Raw genomic sequence first — 16439 nt, forward strand, 5'->3', positions numbered from 1 at the left:
TCGATGAAAAGGCAATATTGAATGAAGGGTTTATATCTGTACGAGGGATTTTATCAGGGTATATGGATTACACAAAGGAACCTATTAAAGTGGATGAAAAGGAAGAAATAAAGGAGAAAACACTATAATAATTTCAGGGACTGAAGTCATAGTCTTAGAGGAAGGGCCATAGTGCTCAGCTGAATTTAAGTCTTTAAGGAGCTTGAAGAACATAAATAAATTAACTAGAATTGTCATGAGCCCTAACCTATGACCCATGACTTGCTTTTGACTCAAAGTCCCTTTCAGGCAGGCTCATTGTCACTCATCATGGGCTGTGCCCCTAATGCTTCACATTCTCCAGTCTTCTTACTTCTTGGGTTCTCAAGAGATAGAGTCCCCCGCATTGTCCTCTTTCTCTTGTTCCTGGCTATCTACCTGACCACCATGGTAGGGAACGTGACCCTAGTGCTGCTCATCTCCCAGGACTCCAGACTCCATTCACCTATGTACTATCTGCTCCGTGGTCTCTCCGTGATAGACATGGGGCTGTCCACAGTCATCCTGCCCCAGTTGCTGGCCCATCTGGTCAGTCATGACCCAGCCATTCCTGCTGCCCGCTGCCTGGCCCAGTTCTTCTTCTTCTATGCATTTGGAGTTACAGACACCCTTGTCATTTCTGTCATGGCTCTGGATCGCTATGTGGCCATCTGTGACCCTCTGCACTACCATTTGGTGATGAATCGCCAACTCTGTGCCCGCTCACTGGCTTTTTGCTGGGTGGTGTCCGTGGTTCACACCATGCTGCATGTGGGACTCCTCTTGCCTCTCTACTGGGCTGGGGATGCCGAGGGCAACGTTCACCTTCCCCACTTTTTCTGTGACCACCGACCACTTCTGCGAGCCTCTTGCTCTGACATCCATCCCAATGAGCTGGCCATATTCTTGGAGGGGGGCTTCCTCATGCTGGGTCCCTGTGCCCTCATCGTACTCTCCTATGTCCGCATTGGGACCACAATCCTACGCTTGCCCTCAGCGGCTGGTCGCCACCATGCAGTCTCAACCTGTGGATCCCATCTCACCATGGTTGGCTTTTTGTATGGCACCATCATTTGGGTCTACTTCCAGCCTCCTTCCCAGAACTCTCGGGATCAGGACATGGTGGCTGCCGTGATGTACACGGCCATTACACCTTTGGCCAACCCTTTCGTGTACAGCCTGCGCAACAAAGATGTCAAGCTTGCACTCCATAGGCTGCTTCGAGGAGGGAGGACGGGCTCCTGATTAGCCTAAGAGCCAAGTTGGATAGGTGAGGAGCAAAGTGGGCAGATTTGAGCAGGGCTGGTTTTGGAGTTGAGGGGGAGGGATGGCCTGGACAACTTAAGGAACTCCAGTTTTAGCTCTTACAGATGTGATGCTTTGACAGCTGTGAACTTTCTGCATTCATGCCACATGTGCTCAAGGCTTCCCCATCAGTGAGCTTCTGGAAACTTCCTTCTGGCCATTTATCTGCAGAGGATGGAAGTGAGTCACTAGGCCTGGGTTGTTTAATTCCAGTTGAAGAAATACGGGACTACTATTGTGAATTCTGAACTAAAGCAGAGACAATGAAGTTAATTACAGTCACATTTAACTTGGTGAGCTGGCTTGTGGGGAGTGTATTTGTGTATATGAGGAAGTTAGTGGAAGTGAAGTTTAGGTAAATAGAGATGCCAATTTCCTACCTTTTTCATTAAGTGAGCAAATATATGCCCAGAAGAGAGTGAAATGGGTGCCATGATTCTGGTTTCCATGGTCTATTATAGTGTGAGCACCTTATTCTGATGCATGTGAATTCTATTTTGTATATTCTCAGTTAATTTAAATTTACATTTTTTTCAAGTAAAATATATGGGGAAAATGCAAGCTAACTAATTTGCTGCATAAAATAAGGAACAGTGAACTATTTCAACAGTAGAGAAAACAAGCTGGTTGTGCTTAGCTTTTGGGGACCTGGACATTGTCCTCTATTTTGTTATCTCTTAAGAGATTTATAGTGATAATTAAAACATTTTTAAATTGACATATATTTGACATGTGACGTTGTGTAAGTTTAAGGTGTACAATGTGTCGATTTGATACATTTATGTATTGTAATTTGATTACCAGCATAGCATTAGCTAATGCCTCTATCATATCATAAAGTCATCATTTCTTTTTTGTGGTGGAAACAATTACGATCTAGTTTCTCTAGACGCTTTCTAGTTTATAATACGGTATTGATGTCTATAATTACTGTGTTGTGCATTATTTCCAAGACTTACTTATTTACTAGTTGTAGGTTTGTACCCTTAAACAACATCTCCCCAATTCCACCCCCACCCCCAGCCCCTGGTAACTATCATTTTACTCTCTGTTTTTGTGAGTTTAGCTACCTTAGATTCCACATATAGGTGATATCATACAATATTGTCTTTCTCTTTCTGGTTTATCTCATGTAGCATATGCTCTCAGGCTTCATCTGTATTGTTGCCAATGGCAGGATTTCTTTCTTTCTCATGGTTGAATTATATTCCATTTTATGTATGTACCACATTTTCTATATCTGTTCATCCGTTGATTGACACTTAGATTGTTTCCATATCTTGGCTACTGTGAATAATGTTGTGACTAATGCTGTAATAAACATGGGAGTGCAGATATCTTTTGGATATCCTGTTTTTATTTCCTTTGGCTATATACCCAGAAGTGGGATTGCTGGATTACATGGTAGTTATATTTTTAAATTTTTGTTTTCCATAGTGGCTATACCAATTTACATTTCCACCATCAGTGCCCAAGAGTTCCTTTTTCTCCACATCTTTGCCAAAGCTTACCTTTTTGACGATAGCCAATCGAACATGTGTGCAGTGCTGTTTCATTGTGGGTTTTTTTTTTATTGGCTGTGTTGTGTCTTCATTGCTGCACATGGGCTTTCTCTAGCTGTGGTGAGTGGCTACTCTTTGCTGTGGTGCGCAGGCTCCTCATTGCAGTGGCTTCTCTTGTTGCGGAGCACAGGCTCTAGGCACGTGGGCTTCCGTAGTTGCAGCACTTGGGCTCAATAGTTGTGGCTCACAGGCTCTAGAGTGCAGGCTCAGTAGTTGTGGTGCATGGGCTTAGTTGCTCCATGGCACGTGAGATCTTCCTGGAGCAGAGATTGAACCCATAACCCCTGCATTGGCAGGCAGATTCTTAACCACTGTGTCACCAGGGAAGTTCTCATTGTGGTTTTGATGTGCATTTCCTTGATGATTAGTGATGTTGAGCACCTTTTCATGTACTTGGCCATTTGGATGTCATTTAAAAAGTGTCTACTCAGATCTTCGGCTTATTTTTTAATCAGATTTTTGGTTATTATTGTTATTGAGTTGGGTCAGTTCTTTCTATATTTTGGATATTAACCCCTTTCAGATATATGGTTTGCAGGTATTTTCTCCCATTCCGTAGGTTGCCTTTTCATTGTTTCTTTTGCTGTGCAGAAGCTTTTAAGTTTGATGTAGTCACACTTGATTTTTGTTTTTGTTGTTTGTGCTTTTGGTGTCATATACAGAAAATCATTGCCCAGGTTCAATATGAAGAAAATTCTTCCCTATTTTCCTCTAGGAGTTTTATGGCATCAGGTCTCATGTTTAAGTCTTTAATTGATTTTGAGCTAATTTTTGTGTATGGTGTAAGACAGGGGTTCAGTTTTATATTTATGTATGTGTTTGTTCAGTTTCCCCAACACCATTTATTGAAGAGTTTATCTTTTATCTACTGAGTGTTCTTCATTCCCTTGTCAAAAATCAATTGACAAAGATAAATGGGCTTATTTCTGGACTCTCAATTACGTTCCATTGATCTATATGTCTGTCCTTTTGCAAGTGTCATATTCTTTTGATTGCTGTAGTTTTGTAATAAGTTTTAAAATAGAGACACATGAGTCTTCTGACTTTGTTCTTTTGTTTTTTTAAGATTGTTTTAGGTACTCATGGTTCCTTGGAAGTCTATATAAATATTAGGCTTGCTTTTTTTCATTCCTACAAAATAGTCCATTGAGATATTGATCATTGAATCTCTAGGCCAATTTGTGAAAATGTGAATAAAATTATATAACTCAGTGGGGGATGGGTCAGGTTGCAATGAAGGACAAGCATTGTAAGGCGGGAGACTTTGAATGCCAACAGAGCCATTTGGAGCAAAAAATGGAAGAGAAGGAATCTCCAGGGGTAGCTCCTCTTTCAAAACACCCCCAAAATGGCAAATACCATCAGAATCAACCTTATTGGAGCTCTAAAAATAGGTAAAACTTCATCATCAACAAGAACACATCGCCAGGAGAAAAGTACTGAAACAGGATAGAATATCTTTGTGGAATTTTACATTTCCCAGCCCAATCTCTGGTTGGTCTTGGTCACAACAGTCTGTGTTCCTGGGACTTCCCTTGTGGCACAGTGGTTAAGAATCTGCCTGCCAATGCAGGGGACACAGATTCGATTCCTGGGCTGGGAAGATCCCACATGCCACAGAATAATTAAGCCTGTGCACCACAGAGCCTGTGCTTTAGAGCCCATAGGCCTCAATTACTGAGCCTGCATGCTGCAACTACTGAAGCCCTCATGCCTAGGGCCTGTGCTCCGCAACAAGAGAAGCCACTACAATGAGTAGTCCCCACTCGCCACAACTAGAGAAAGCCCGTGTGCAGCAATGAAGACCCAATGCAGCCAATAAATAAATAAATAAATAAATAAATTTATAAAACAAATAAACAAATGAAAAACCAAACAAACAAACAAAAAAAACCAGTTTGCAATCCCAAGAATCTCTCCAATCTTTGTATAATCTCAGATTTTTCAATATGGTGCTCTATCTCCTGCTGCTTATTTTATACTCAAAGATTTGTTTAAATCAAGTATTCTGAGGATGAGAGTTCTAGAACAGAGAAGCAAAATGGCTAAATGAAACCCATCAAAAGAATGCAACTGGGTGAGGACAGGAAATGAGAAAGTCATTGACAAGCAGAATGGAAACATAATGGCAGAATTGTCCCACTGCTATATCATAAAGCCTCATGCCTTACAATTAATTCAACTGAGTTAAGATGTTTGAATTAATAACAAACACTCAATAATTATAGAATGGATAGGTTAGGAGAGATGGCTTCTTGAGATGCCGAAATGGGAATCAAGTTCCCTTTAAGGTTTTTTCTTGCCTAACTGTTGACATCATGCAAGGCTACTGTATCCCTTAAAGGGTAGACCTTCCCTACAGATGCAGTTGCTTTCAGAAGCTTTACGGTTTTTGCCTCAGTGAGATTTAGATATAAGGAAGGAAGAGGAGCAGACTCCCGTACTACAATCCCAGTTGATAAGGGAAGGTACGAGGGCTCAGCCCATTCTAATGAATATTTCATCTGAACAAAATTGGAGCCTCCTGGAGTTGGCAGAGTCCCAGAGTGAGTACACGTAAGTGAGGCTGCCCCATTGGGATGGGCTCTTCTATACAAAAGCTTTTATGAAAAATGACAAAAAGGGAATCTTTAATTTTGTGAGAATGTGGAGAAGGAACATAGCTCTCCCCAGATTTTCTAACTTAAGTGTGTGAAGTTAGACACAGAGAAAAGGTGAGATTAAGGTTACCCTGTACCCTAATAGTAAATAGAAAGGGAATAGAAAGTAAGAAATTGTAATCTTCTTATAGAAAATAGTGTGATATTGGTACCAAAAATACCAAAGAATAGAGTGAGGTACAAATATTATAGTCAAAGAAAGCAATGGGATGGAGGAATTGTCCTTTGTGACACAGAAAGAGATGTTTTTGAGTGAAAATATGAAGGCTTAGATGGAGAATATAGTCATGCAATCAGAGAGGGCATGGAGAGACATTTCAGTTCCCAGGTGCAAGAAATATGGGTCAGAGGACCTAATTTATTTTGTGAGAACATTGAAGATACATTCTTGAGACAGAGAAAAAGAGGTTCAGGTTTATACATCTCAGATTCAACCTTTGTGATTTATCAACACAGGGGAACAGACTAGAAATAGAGTTTAGATCAAGAAGGTATTATATAGAGCGTATTCCTAACATTTAGATATTGATAAAACAGTGAAGACTCATCTGTCTGTTGGTGCTTTCATCAAAGAAGAAAGATAAGAATAAGCACGATTAGGGATTAACACTCTAGCTCTCTCCATTCATAAATCTGTATGTGCCTAATGTACCAGGTCGGAACTGGGAAACCTGAGATATTTTTCTGTCTCATTCCAGCGTTTCTTCTTTTTTGTTTTGTTCCTCTCCCAAATTTCAGTTTAGTTCAGTGTTTTGAGGTGTTCAAATCTATATATGTATATATCTTCATATCTCTCCTAAATGAACTACTCCTCTCTCTGTCTTCTCCTAGCATCAGCATCCTTGATCCCTCAAAGTTGTCTGAACAGGATCCACCAAGCTCAGATTCTGATGAGAATAACATTAAGATACTGGATAATAACTAAGATACAGAGATGAGTATTGAAGAAGTCAGCCAACAAGAGCACTACCACTGCTTATTACTGTTTTTTGTTTGTTAGTTTGTTTGCTTTGCATATAATTGGTTTTAAAATGTGGTTTTGCTTTGCTTGGAAGAAAATGGACTCTAGGTTATTACATTCTTAACCTCATAATGGATAAATCTATACTCTTTGACACTCTTTCCTTCTTAAAGATGATTTTCTCTCCCCTTTCCTCCATGAAAGGACTTATTCAATCTCTCTTCCTTCCCATCTTTTTTTCTCTTTCACCTCCATCTACACCTCCATGTAGATGTCTGTGTGTGGCCACTGGCTTGAATGCATAACAAGATCACAAGAGTGTATAGACTGAGCCATATCCATTGACACAGAGAAGAATACAGGAAGAAATAAAGACAAAAGAACAGACACTGGAAAACAGGTTTTCTTTATCTTTTAAGCTCCTGCTCAATATACGATCTTTAAAGAAAGCACTGAGAGAGATGTCCTTAAAATGGTTTTGATTCTTTATCTGAATGTTAGGAATATTCTCTTTTAGTGGGGCAGAACACTGGACTCATTAACCAGTAAATGCAACCACAGCACATCCTTTGGCACTGCCGTGAGAAATATTTACATATTTATACTACTGTCAATGTTGTCTACTGATTTTCAACATTTACTTGGAAGGCTTAACTATGGCTACAACTCAAAATTTGTATGTTTTCAATCTTGACAATACACAAATCAAGGTACAATTTTCCAAAGTTTGGGAGGATGCAGGGGTGAGGAAGATAAGTAGAGTCTGAAGTTGATGGATTATAGATTGAAGCAAGCCATTTAAGAGCAGAAAAGCAACTATTTGAAGAGCTAAAACATCATCAAAAAGTTGGGGAAAGAAGGAAGAAGAGTGGGAATAATGTAAGCAAGATAAAACTTTATCTTTCATGATAGAGAGCTAAAAGATAATCTCAAACTGATAAAACTGGTACATAAATGTATAAGTAATTAGCATATTATTTAGAGGTAGAGAGGTGTGCATCACCAGAAGAGGTAAAACTAAACATGGAGATGTGTAAACTTTGGGTAAGAGACTTCTGCTTTTTATTATATGTTCTTTTACACGCTAGCATTTTAAAATTATTTTTCTCACATTCATGAAGAAACATATCCTTACCCATACAGCAATCCCAAAATGTTACCTCTTTGGCGTACCATGTCAGTCTGCCCATAGGGAAAACCTGAGCTGAAAAGTCATAAGAATCTCATCTACTGGCAGATTACATTATTCCTCAAAATGAATCATTAATAAAATCAATGATTATATTAATCATTGCTACTCTCATCCCAGGTAAGTTCAATTACCTTAAGAGAACAAGAGCTCCCCTACCAAAAGAACAAAGTTGAGTTTCTGGACATGCAAAACTAGGACCAGATCTTCACTTCAGTGCCCCATCGAAGATGCAGAGACTCAGACATCTGGCTGGAATCTTGGCATCTTTCCCTTCTCTTTCCAACTCTGACAGCTGATGAAGTGTGATGTTTAAGGCAGATAAAACTATACAGGGTTAAGTCCACGTGTGGTTGCTCAGATCCCATGAGACCTTCACTAGAGTGTTCTCTATGGGTTAATTTTCCCATCTGTTGTACGAGATTGAAAGTAGTTTCTACCATGCACGACTGTTGTGAGGATCAAATGCACGATATTTAGCATGCAGAGCATGCACCAAAGAAATTACATGTTTAGTGATGGCTTCCTTGTCATACAGTGAATTTCAAAAAAGCCGGGACCATGTGTGATTTATCCTATTGTCATTAGTATTGATCAAATTGAGAGATTGCAAGTGGTCAGTACATGAACCTGGAATATACTAAAGAGCGGGTGGGTGAGTGGATGAATACAAAAATAAGGGCCAGGGAAAGAAATTAAAGGAAAAAGAACCTTTTTGGAAAACTAAGGACATCTGTGCAAGAAAAGATGTTTTCTAAAAGCTATCCCGGAGTAAATTTCAGCATTATTTGATCCTAACACTTGCTCTTTTCAGGTGATGTGGATTGAGTCTTATGGCCACTAGAAACAGGACAGAAGTAACTGAATTTGTTTTATTGGGCCTATCCAGCTGGCCAGAGATGCAACCAGTTATTTTTGGGATTGTCCTTCCCATGTACCTGGTGGCATTTATGGGTAATGCCCTATTAGTGATCGTTGCCCTCTCAGACCCCAAGCTTCAGACTCCCATGTATTTCCTGCTCAGCCAGCTTTCCTTTATTGACATATTTCTGACAACCATCACTGTTCCCCAGATGCTGGTGCACACACTGTCTGTGAATAGAACCATCTCCTTTAGCTGCTGCATGACCCAGCTCTTCTTTTTTATGGCTGTGGGCAGCATGGAAGGCCACTTGTTGGCTGCCATGGCCTATGACCGCTACGTGGCTATCTGCAACCCCTTAAGATACTCTGCCATCGTCAGCCGTCACCTCTGTCTATGCATAATGTTGACCTCGTGGGTGGTCGTCAGCCTCAATAGCCTCCTTTATAGTGTGTTGGTCACCTGCTTAAGTTTCTGTGGCAACCAGGTCACCCATTTCTTTTGTGACATCACACCCTTGCTGAAGCTCTCCTGCACCCGACCAGTGGTCAATGAAATGCTAATATTTACTGAGGGTGTAGCGGTGGTGGTCAGCCCCTTCTTCTTTATTTTAGGTTCCTATGCTTGCATCGGTGTTGCCATAGCCCACATGCACTCAGTTGCTGCCCTGTGTAAAGCCCTGTCCACCTGTAGCTCCCACATCCTGGTTGTGCTGCTCTTGTATGGCTCTGTGATCCGCATGTACCTCCGGCCATCTTCCAGCTATGACTTGGACCAGGACCGCCAGGTTGCCATCTTTTACACAGTAGTTACCCCTATGCTAAACCCACTGATTTACAGCCTGAGGAACCAGGAAGTGAAGGGTGCTCTTCGAAGGCTTTTCAGGAAACTCTGTATTTCAGGCAACTTCCAACCTCGTTCCCAAGGAAATGGGGAATGGCAGCGCATCTTCTGAAGCCAAGGAGCTAAGATCTAACTGGAAAATGCCACAAATAGATGGATTATATTCCTAATAACTGATATGTTTCACGTTCCTTTGGAACAATATTTCCTGCTGACTCCCTCTTGGTTAGATATGGGAAGAAATGAGTTCATGAATAAATAGTTCTGGTCTCCATTGACTGACCCAGAATCTCATCACATTGCAACTGAAAAGATATTTTAAAATCACCAAACTCATCTTTCAGATCTAATCTGGGGCATGGGAGATTACTAAGCCAAATTATTACAAATCAGTATAGTCTGCAGAAGTTGATCATTTGAGTGATGGCATGGCATGTGCTGTTTTCCAGCAAGAAGTCAAAGTGGGTTACAATATCATACAGAAGAGTGATTTTTGAGTAAACCATAGAGTAGCCAAGCCTCTCTTAAAACTGTAACAATTTTGTGATCTCTTGTCATTCTCAACTCACAGTTCAATATGTATAGTGACTGAATTATTTCATCTGAACTTTTGTGTCACTCCATAAAAGGCAGTGTAGAGGCTGGAGGAAAGAGTCTTCATAGTGGCTCTAATACTAGGAATAGGTGGTCAGATCTGGAACATATGGTAAGCAGAGCTGTTTAGACATGCTGATAGACTATATGTAATATGTAGTGGAAAAAGAAGACTCAAGGATGGACTGTGAAAATAGGTGGAATTATTATGTCATGTATTTATTTGTGGAAGGCTCTACAGATGTGGCAGACACGTGGATTTGGTTGGGGAGTGTGCAAAATCAATAACTGTTTTGGCCATGATAGTTTTGTGATATCTATCCAAGTGGAACATTTCATAGGTAGTTGAATACATAATTATTAAGGATCATAGAGAGAACTTGTCTTAAGATAGAAATTTCACAACAAAATGGAGATGATATTCGAAGGCATGAGAGTGGATAAAATCGCCTAATAAGAGAATATAGGAGAGAAGAGAACTATGAACAGAGCCTTGAGATGGGGGTGCACTCCAAAATTTGGAGGTCTGGAAGAGGAAACTGAGAAGTGGCTATTGCTAGGAAGAAAGCAGGTAAATTTGGTATGTCAGAATCCTAGAAAAGAGTATTTCCAGAATATAGGAGTGATCACTCTCTCAAACGGAGTTGAGAGGTCATTAAGAACAGATAATTGTTTATTAGATTTGGCAAGATATAGATTTTTGAAAACTTTGATAAGGGCAGTTCTGTGAAGTGTTGGGGAAGAATTACAATTACAGTCATTTTTTGATAACATTGCAAGAGAGTGAGTGAATGCTGTGATGAGAGATACTTCTTCAGTATAGTTTTTTTCAGGAGGTAGACAAAAGTGATGTGTACCTTGAGAAGGACATGAGTCCAGGAAGAATTTCTCCTAATATTTGCAAAGACTAGTAACATTAAGCATGTATGTTTGCTAATAGACATGATGCAGTATGTAATTTAAAATTAATTTTTCAAGAGGAAAAGTAGTTAATTGCAAGAATAAAGTCCTTGAAAGAGGATGAACATCTATTAAGGGGATAATTTTATCTAGGAACTGAGAGACTTCTTCCCCTGTAATAAAATGTCAGAGCATGTGGATTCAGATGTAGATGGGCTGGTGGATTTGATGATGGGAACATGACATATACTTGAAGAGATTTCAACTGAGAGTAGTGGGAACAGGGTTGTTTTAGAGATTTGTAGAAAGACATATGAAATATGCTAAAGTTTGGAAAAGTGAAGTACTAGGAAATGTTATGGTATGTCCCAACACTGCCAGTATTGAGTACCCATTTGGGTAATTTGTTCACAAGCTTAAAATTAGTCAAATCATCACCTCCCATTCCATAGGTTAACTTTACAATTTGTTGATTGCTTCTTTTGCTGTGCAGAAATGTTTTAGTTTGATATAGTCTCACTTGTCTGTTTTTGCTTTTTGCTTATGGTTTGATGACATAGCCAAAAAAACATTGCCAAGATCAATGTAAAGACATTTTTAACCTATGTTTTCTTCCAGGAATTTTATGATTTCATGTCTTATGTTTCAAGTATTTCATTCCTTTCAAGTTAATTTTTGTGACTGGTGTAAGCTAGGAGGCCAGTTTCATTCTTTGCATGTGGATATCCAGTTTTCCAACACCAGTCATTCAAGAGATTATCCTTTCCCCATCATGTGTCATCACCTTTGTCAAAGATTAGTTAACCATATATCCTTGGGTTTATTTCTGGACTCTCTATTCTGTTCCATTGGTCTATGTGTCTATTTTTATGCTAGGACCATACTGTTTTTATTACTCTAGCTTTGTAATATAGTTTAAAATCAGGATGTGTGTTGTTCCCAGCTTTGTTATTTCTCCAAATTATGTTGGTTGTGTGGAATCTTTCGTTCCACACATATTTTATGATTTTTTTTGTGTGTATGTGAAAAATGTCTTTGGAATTTTGATAGGGATTGTGTTGGATCTATATATCACTTTGAGTAGCATGGGTACTTTGACAGTATTAATTCTTCCAATCAATGCACATGTGATATCTTTCCATTTATTTGTGCCTGCTTTAATTTCTTTCATCAATGTTTTATAGTTTTTAGTGTGAAGATATTTCACCTCCTTGGTTAAATTTATTCCTAAATATATTCTTCTTGATGCTATTATAAATGGGATTGTTTTCTTGATATCCTTTCCAGATAGATTGTTGGTGGTTTAAGGAAACACACCCCTTTGAGAGATAAAGGAAGTAATATTTATAATTACACTCAAACAATAAAGATAAGCAGCTCTTTTGTGCAAACATGTGATCTCCAAGAAATTATTTTCCTTAAAGAGATAAGAATGAAAGAGTTCAGAAGCCCAAGGGAAAATGCTAAAGGGATTGGTTGAAGATGGCATAGGGTAGTGGTTAAGGGGATGGACTCTGGAGACAGATACAGTGAATTAGAATCCCAGCTTTGCCATTACTTGCTGTGGGATTGTTTTGGACCTATCAATAACCAGTGGGCTGAATGGGCCCTTAATTCTTATTATGATTGCAAGATGCCCTCTGAAGTTCTTTGGGGAATTTAGGGGGGGAAAAGGTTTATTACTCATAGTTCCTAGAAAGCACAAGGGACACCTGGGGCCACACAATGAAGTTGCAGATGCAGAGAGTGTGGGCTTGGGGTTCTGTTTTTGTTGAGGTCAAATGTTGGAGAGCAAGTTCACTCTTGTGGATGGATTTAAAACATATGAGTGGGAGTTTAAAGTGCAGGAAGAATAAAATCATGTGGCCTCAATGAATAGTTAATCTAAATCAACCAAGATCTCTAAACCAAGGAAGGGGGAGGGGTGGGTGGGAGCTGTCTCTTTATCTCACTTGGCTGGCAATGTGTCAGGTTGCCTTTGAAATGGGTGCTTCCTCAATCAAATCTTAAGTCAGGCACTTGCATTATGAAAAGAAAAACACACTGCCAGGGCTTAAACTATTATGACCTTTGACAATTATTCAGTAACTCTCTGCCACAGCTATCCATTTATAAAGGAGACAAAAATAGTATCTATAATTAAGGTTTAAGATTGGTAAGGATTTGATGAGTATAATATATGTAAAAGCACCCTAGCAGTGACCAGTTCACAGTAAGTACCATATATGGGTATTCTATTACTATTATTATTGCTCTTATTATTGAAAGCATACACATGAAGAAATAATGGGAGAAAAGGACAAAGAGTGGCCAGGTAAGGGTTTGGATATCTACATGTACATAAAGGTTACTGATGAAATGAGAGTAAGGCCAGGAATTAATCTGCCTCATTCTTTTTATCGACTGCACAGCAATTCATAATACGTGTATTGAATTGGTTGGGATTTCCTTCAAAGTCCTGATTAAGAAACAATCCCAACAGACTTATAACAACAGACTTTTATTTCTCAGTCAAAATTCTGCAGGCTGACTATGGAAAACAGTATGGAGGTTCCTTAAAAAACTAAAAATGGAACTACCATATGACCCAGCAATCCCACTACTGGGCATATACCCAGAGAAAACCATAATCCATAAAGAAATATGTACCACAATGTTCACTGCAGCACTATTTACAATAACCAGGACATGGAAACAACCTAAATGCCCATTAACAGATGAATGGACAAAGAAGATGTGGCACATGTATATAATGGAATATTACTCAGCCATAAAAAAGAATGAAATTGAGTTATTTGTAGTGAGGTGGATGGATCTAGAGACTGTCATACAGAGCTAAGTAAGCCAGAAAGAGAAAAACAAATACTGTATGCTAACTCATATATATGGAATCTAAAAAGCATGGTACTGATGAACCCAGTGACAGGGCAAGAATAAAGATGGAGATGTAGAGAATGGACTCGAGGACACGGGGTGGGCATGGGGCGAAGGGGAAGCTGTCATGAAGTGAGAGAGTAGCACTGACGTATATACTGTACCAAATGTAAAATAGATAGCTAGAGGGAAGTTGCTACATAACATAGGGAGATCAACTCAATGATGGGTGATGACTTAGAGGGCTGGAATAGGGAGGGTGGCAGGGAGTCATGGGAGGGAGGGCATATGGGGATATAGGTATAAATAACAGCTGATTCACTTTGGTGTACAGAAAAAACTGGCACAACATTTAAAGCAATTATATTCCAATAAAGAGCTTAAAAATATTAAAAAGAAAAGAAAAAAAACAAAAAGTCGGCAGGCTGAAAGAGGCAACTGTGCTTCAGACTCCAGGTCAAGTTCAGGTCTGTTCTATTTATTTCTTATTCTGAGATCCAAGCTAAGGGGCCCTAACTACATGGGATGAGCTTTTCTTCTCATGGTGAAGGCCAGAGTTCAAGAGGGCAAACCAGATTTTCCAAACACATTCAAAGCTCTTTATTGGAAGCAGCATTTGTTATCTCTGTTTGTAAACTGCTGGCTAAAGCAAGCCCACAGTCAATGGGATGGAGGTGTATTCTGTCCTAAGTGAAGCCATGGCAAGGACAGGAAAGGAAGGAAAAATTGTGAACAGATAATGCTATCTATCTAACTACTAAACACAATGAACCAAAATTCCATTAGTATGCAAGAAGGTTATTTCTAATTTTTTACTCTCATAGACAATAGTATATTGAACCTAAAATATATGTGTGTATTCACATATATAATACATAGTCATTCATTACATATATTCATTCTGTGTGATAAACTCCTAGAAGAGGAAGATACTTAAATACAAAATTTTTGAAGGAATTGCCCAATTGCTCTTCAAAAATGTTGTATTAATTTACTCTCCTGACCATTTCTTCACCTTAAGAAAATTCTTCCTGTGGGAGCAGGGAGGATTCTTAGAAGAGGCTACAGTGCTAAGAGGTGAGGCTGATCCATTGGTAAAGAATAAAGATCAGTAATCGAACTGCCACCTACAGACGAGAAGCAGGAAGATGGACCTGGGAGACAGGAAAGTTGAAGTATGAGAAAACAATGGAATCCAAAAGAAAAGTATTTGGTGTATAAAATACTGTCTGGCAAATGTGAAGGACCAGAGTTAACTAACCAAAAGTTGGCTTTATTCTCTTGTTATTATCATTTTATAAGTGCCATGGCCCCCTTTACCTTGGAAGAATTTATTATCCTGGTGTAGTCAAAGACTTAGGAGTTATAGCTTCTCAAACTCATTTCAATGGTGTAAATTTTGAGCAAGCCTTATATATATAGGTTACAAGAAACCTTTCTTCTAGCTCATTGCACAAAAAATTACCACAACTATCTTCTTCTCGACTTAGTACCTGAAACAACTCACATCGTATAACAGAAACTTTATCCAGACAGATGGGCTAAATTGACCTGCATTTGTGACATCTGTCCCATGTTCTGGGAGGCTCCTTTCACCTTTTCCTTTTGATCTTATACCCACAAAACTGAAGAATCAACACTTTGATAGACATCTTGGCTGCACCTGTTCCCTATGTCCAGCATTGATTGGTCTGTGGAAAAATACATAGTAATAGACAAGTTCCACATACTAACTATAGAAATGATTAGGAGACTCCTGAGACAAAAGGAGTTTAAGTAATCCCAGAGTAATGCAGCTCATGAAGGTTAAGAAACTGCAAGTTGGAGAGCTGTGATACGTGCTTAATTCTGGAACATAGATAACTCTAAACCCCACAGTGGACACTGTCATTATGTCCCTATTCCCATTCTGGAGTAGTTCCTCCACTTCCTTTGTCTTGGTGGGAGGCAGAACCTCCCTCCAACTTATAGAAAATAAATCAACTGTGTTGCTCTTCCAGTTTCCTTGGGAACTAGAGCTTGGGCAAGTGACCAAGACTTGGCCAATGAGAGGCAGTACTTTATTTTGAATCTAGAGATATTGGTACAGAGAAGAAGTGAGCAGCTCTTTCTGGAGGTGGTCACATCTGGTTTTCAGGCCTCCCAGAGCTATGCCCAGTGAACTATTGCAAGTAGTGTTGGTGGGGGTACCAGTGGCAGTGAAAGAGTTTGATGGTAACAGTGGTCATCAGACCAATTCTGGGATACGATTTCGACGGTGGTTCTGCCTATATGATCTTTCTTATTCTTGTATATTTTATTGAACCTGTTGGCTTAGTCTGCTTGGAAATTCATGAGGTCCACATACACTTTCAAAAAACTTATTTCCTCCATGAATAACCAGAATTAGTTTCTGTTGCCTGCATCTAAGAACTCTGTAATCCTGGTGTTAGATGGCAGGCCCACAGAACACCCTCAGATATAACTAAAACCATGCTACTGTTTTACGCTAAGTGCATAGTTCCATGTACTTTGGGTTTAAAAGAAATATCTCTGGACAATATCCAATGAGAAAACCGTGATACGTACCTAATTTAGATATTTCTGGGAAGTCTGAAAGGAAATGGATATTTGAGGGACAGAACTGTTTTCCCAGAATCAAAGATAAAAATTGTAACTGCATTTTGGGGTT

At 39.4% G+C, this 16439-nt stretch overlaps 2 protein-coding genes across 2 annotated transcripts; both read left to right on the top strand.

The window, feature by feature from the left end:
• The first annotated feature begins 309 nt into the window (after nucleotides 1-309).
• Nucleotides 310-1263, top strand: LOC130843949 (olfactory receptor 1B1). The gene has a single exon (XM_057719880.1). The coding sequence runs from the start codon at nucleotides 310-312 to the stop codon at nucleotides 1261-1263; it is 954 nt and encodes a 317-aa protein (XP_057575863.1).
• Nucleotides 1264-8528: 7265 nt separating this feature from the next.
• On the top strand, nucleotides 8529-9512 carry LOC130844274 (olfactory receptor 1361-like). The gene has a single exon (XM_057720595.1). It carries the CDS (start codon nucleotides 8529-8531, stop codon nucleotides 9510-9512), a length of 984 nt encoding a protein of 327 aa, XP_057576578.1.
• Nucleotides 9513-16439: the final 6927 nt, after the last annotated feature.

This window comes from Hippopotamus amphibius, chromosome 2 (assembly GCF_030028045.1).
Source record: "Hippopotamus amphibius kiboko isolate mHipAmp2 chromosome 2, mHipAmp2.hap2, whole genome shotgun sequence".
Lineage (NCBI taxonomy): Eukaryota > Metazoa > Chordata > Mammalia > Artiodactyla > Hippopotamidae > Hippopotamus > Hippopotamus amphibius.

What these genes read in the sequence shown, in the direction of transcription:
- LOC130843949 (XM_057719880.1), top strand. Translation starts at nt 310, where the DNA reads ATGGGCTGTGCCCCTAATGCTTCACATTCTCCAGTCTTCTTACTTCTT.
- LOC130844274 (XM_057720595.1), top strand. Translation starts at nt 8,529, where the DNA reads ATGGCCACTAGAAACAGGACAGAAGTAACTGAATTTGTTTTATTGGGC.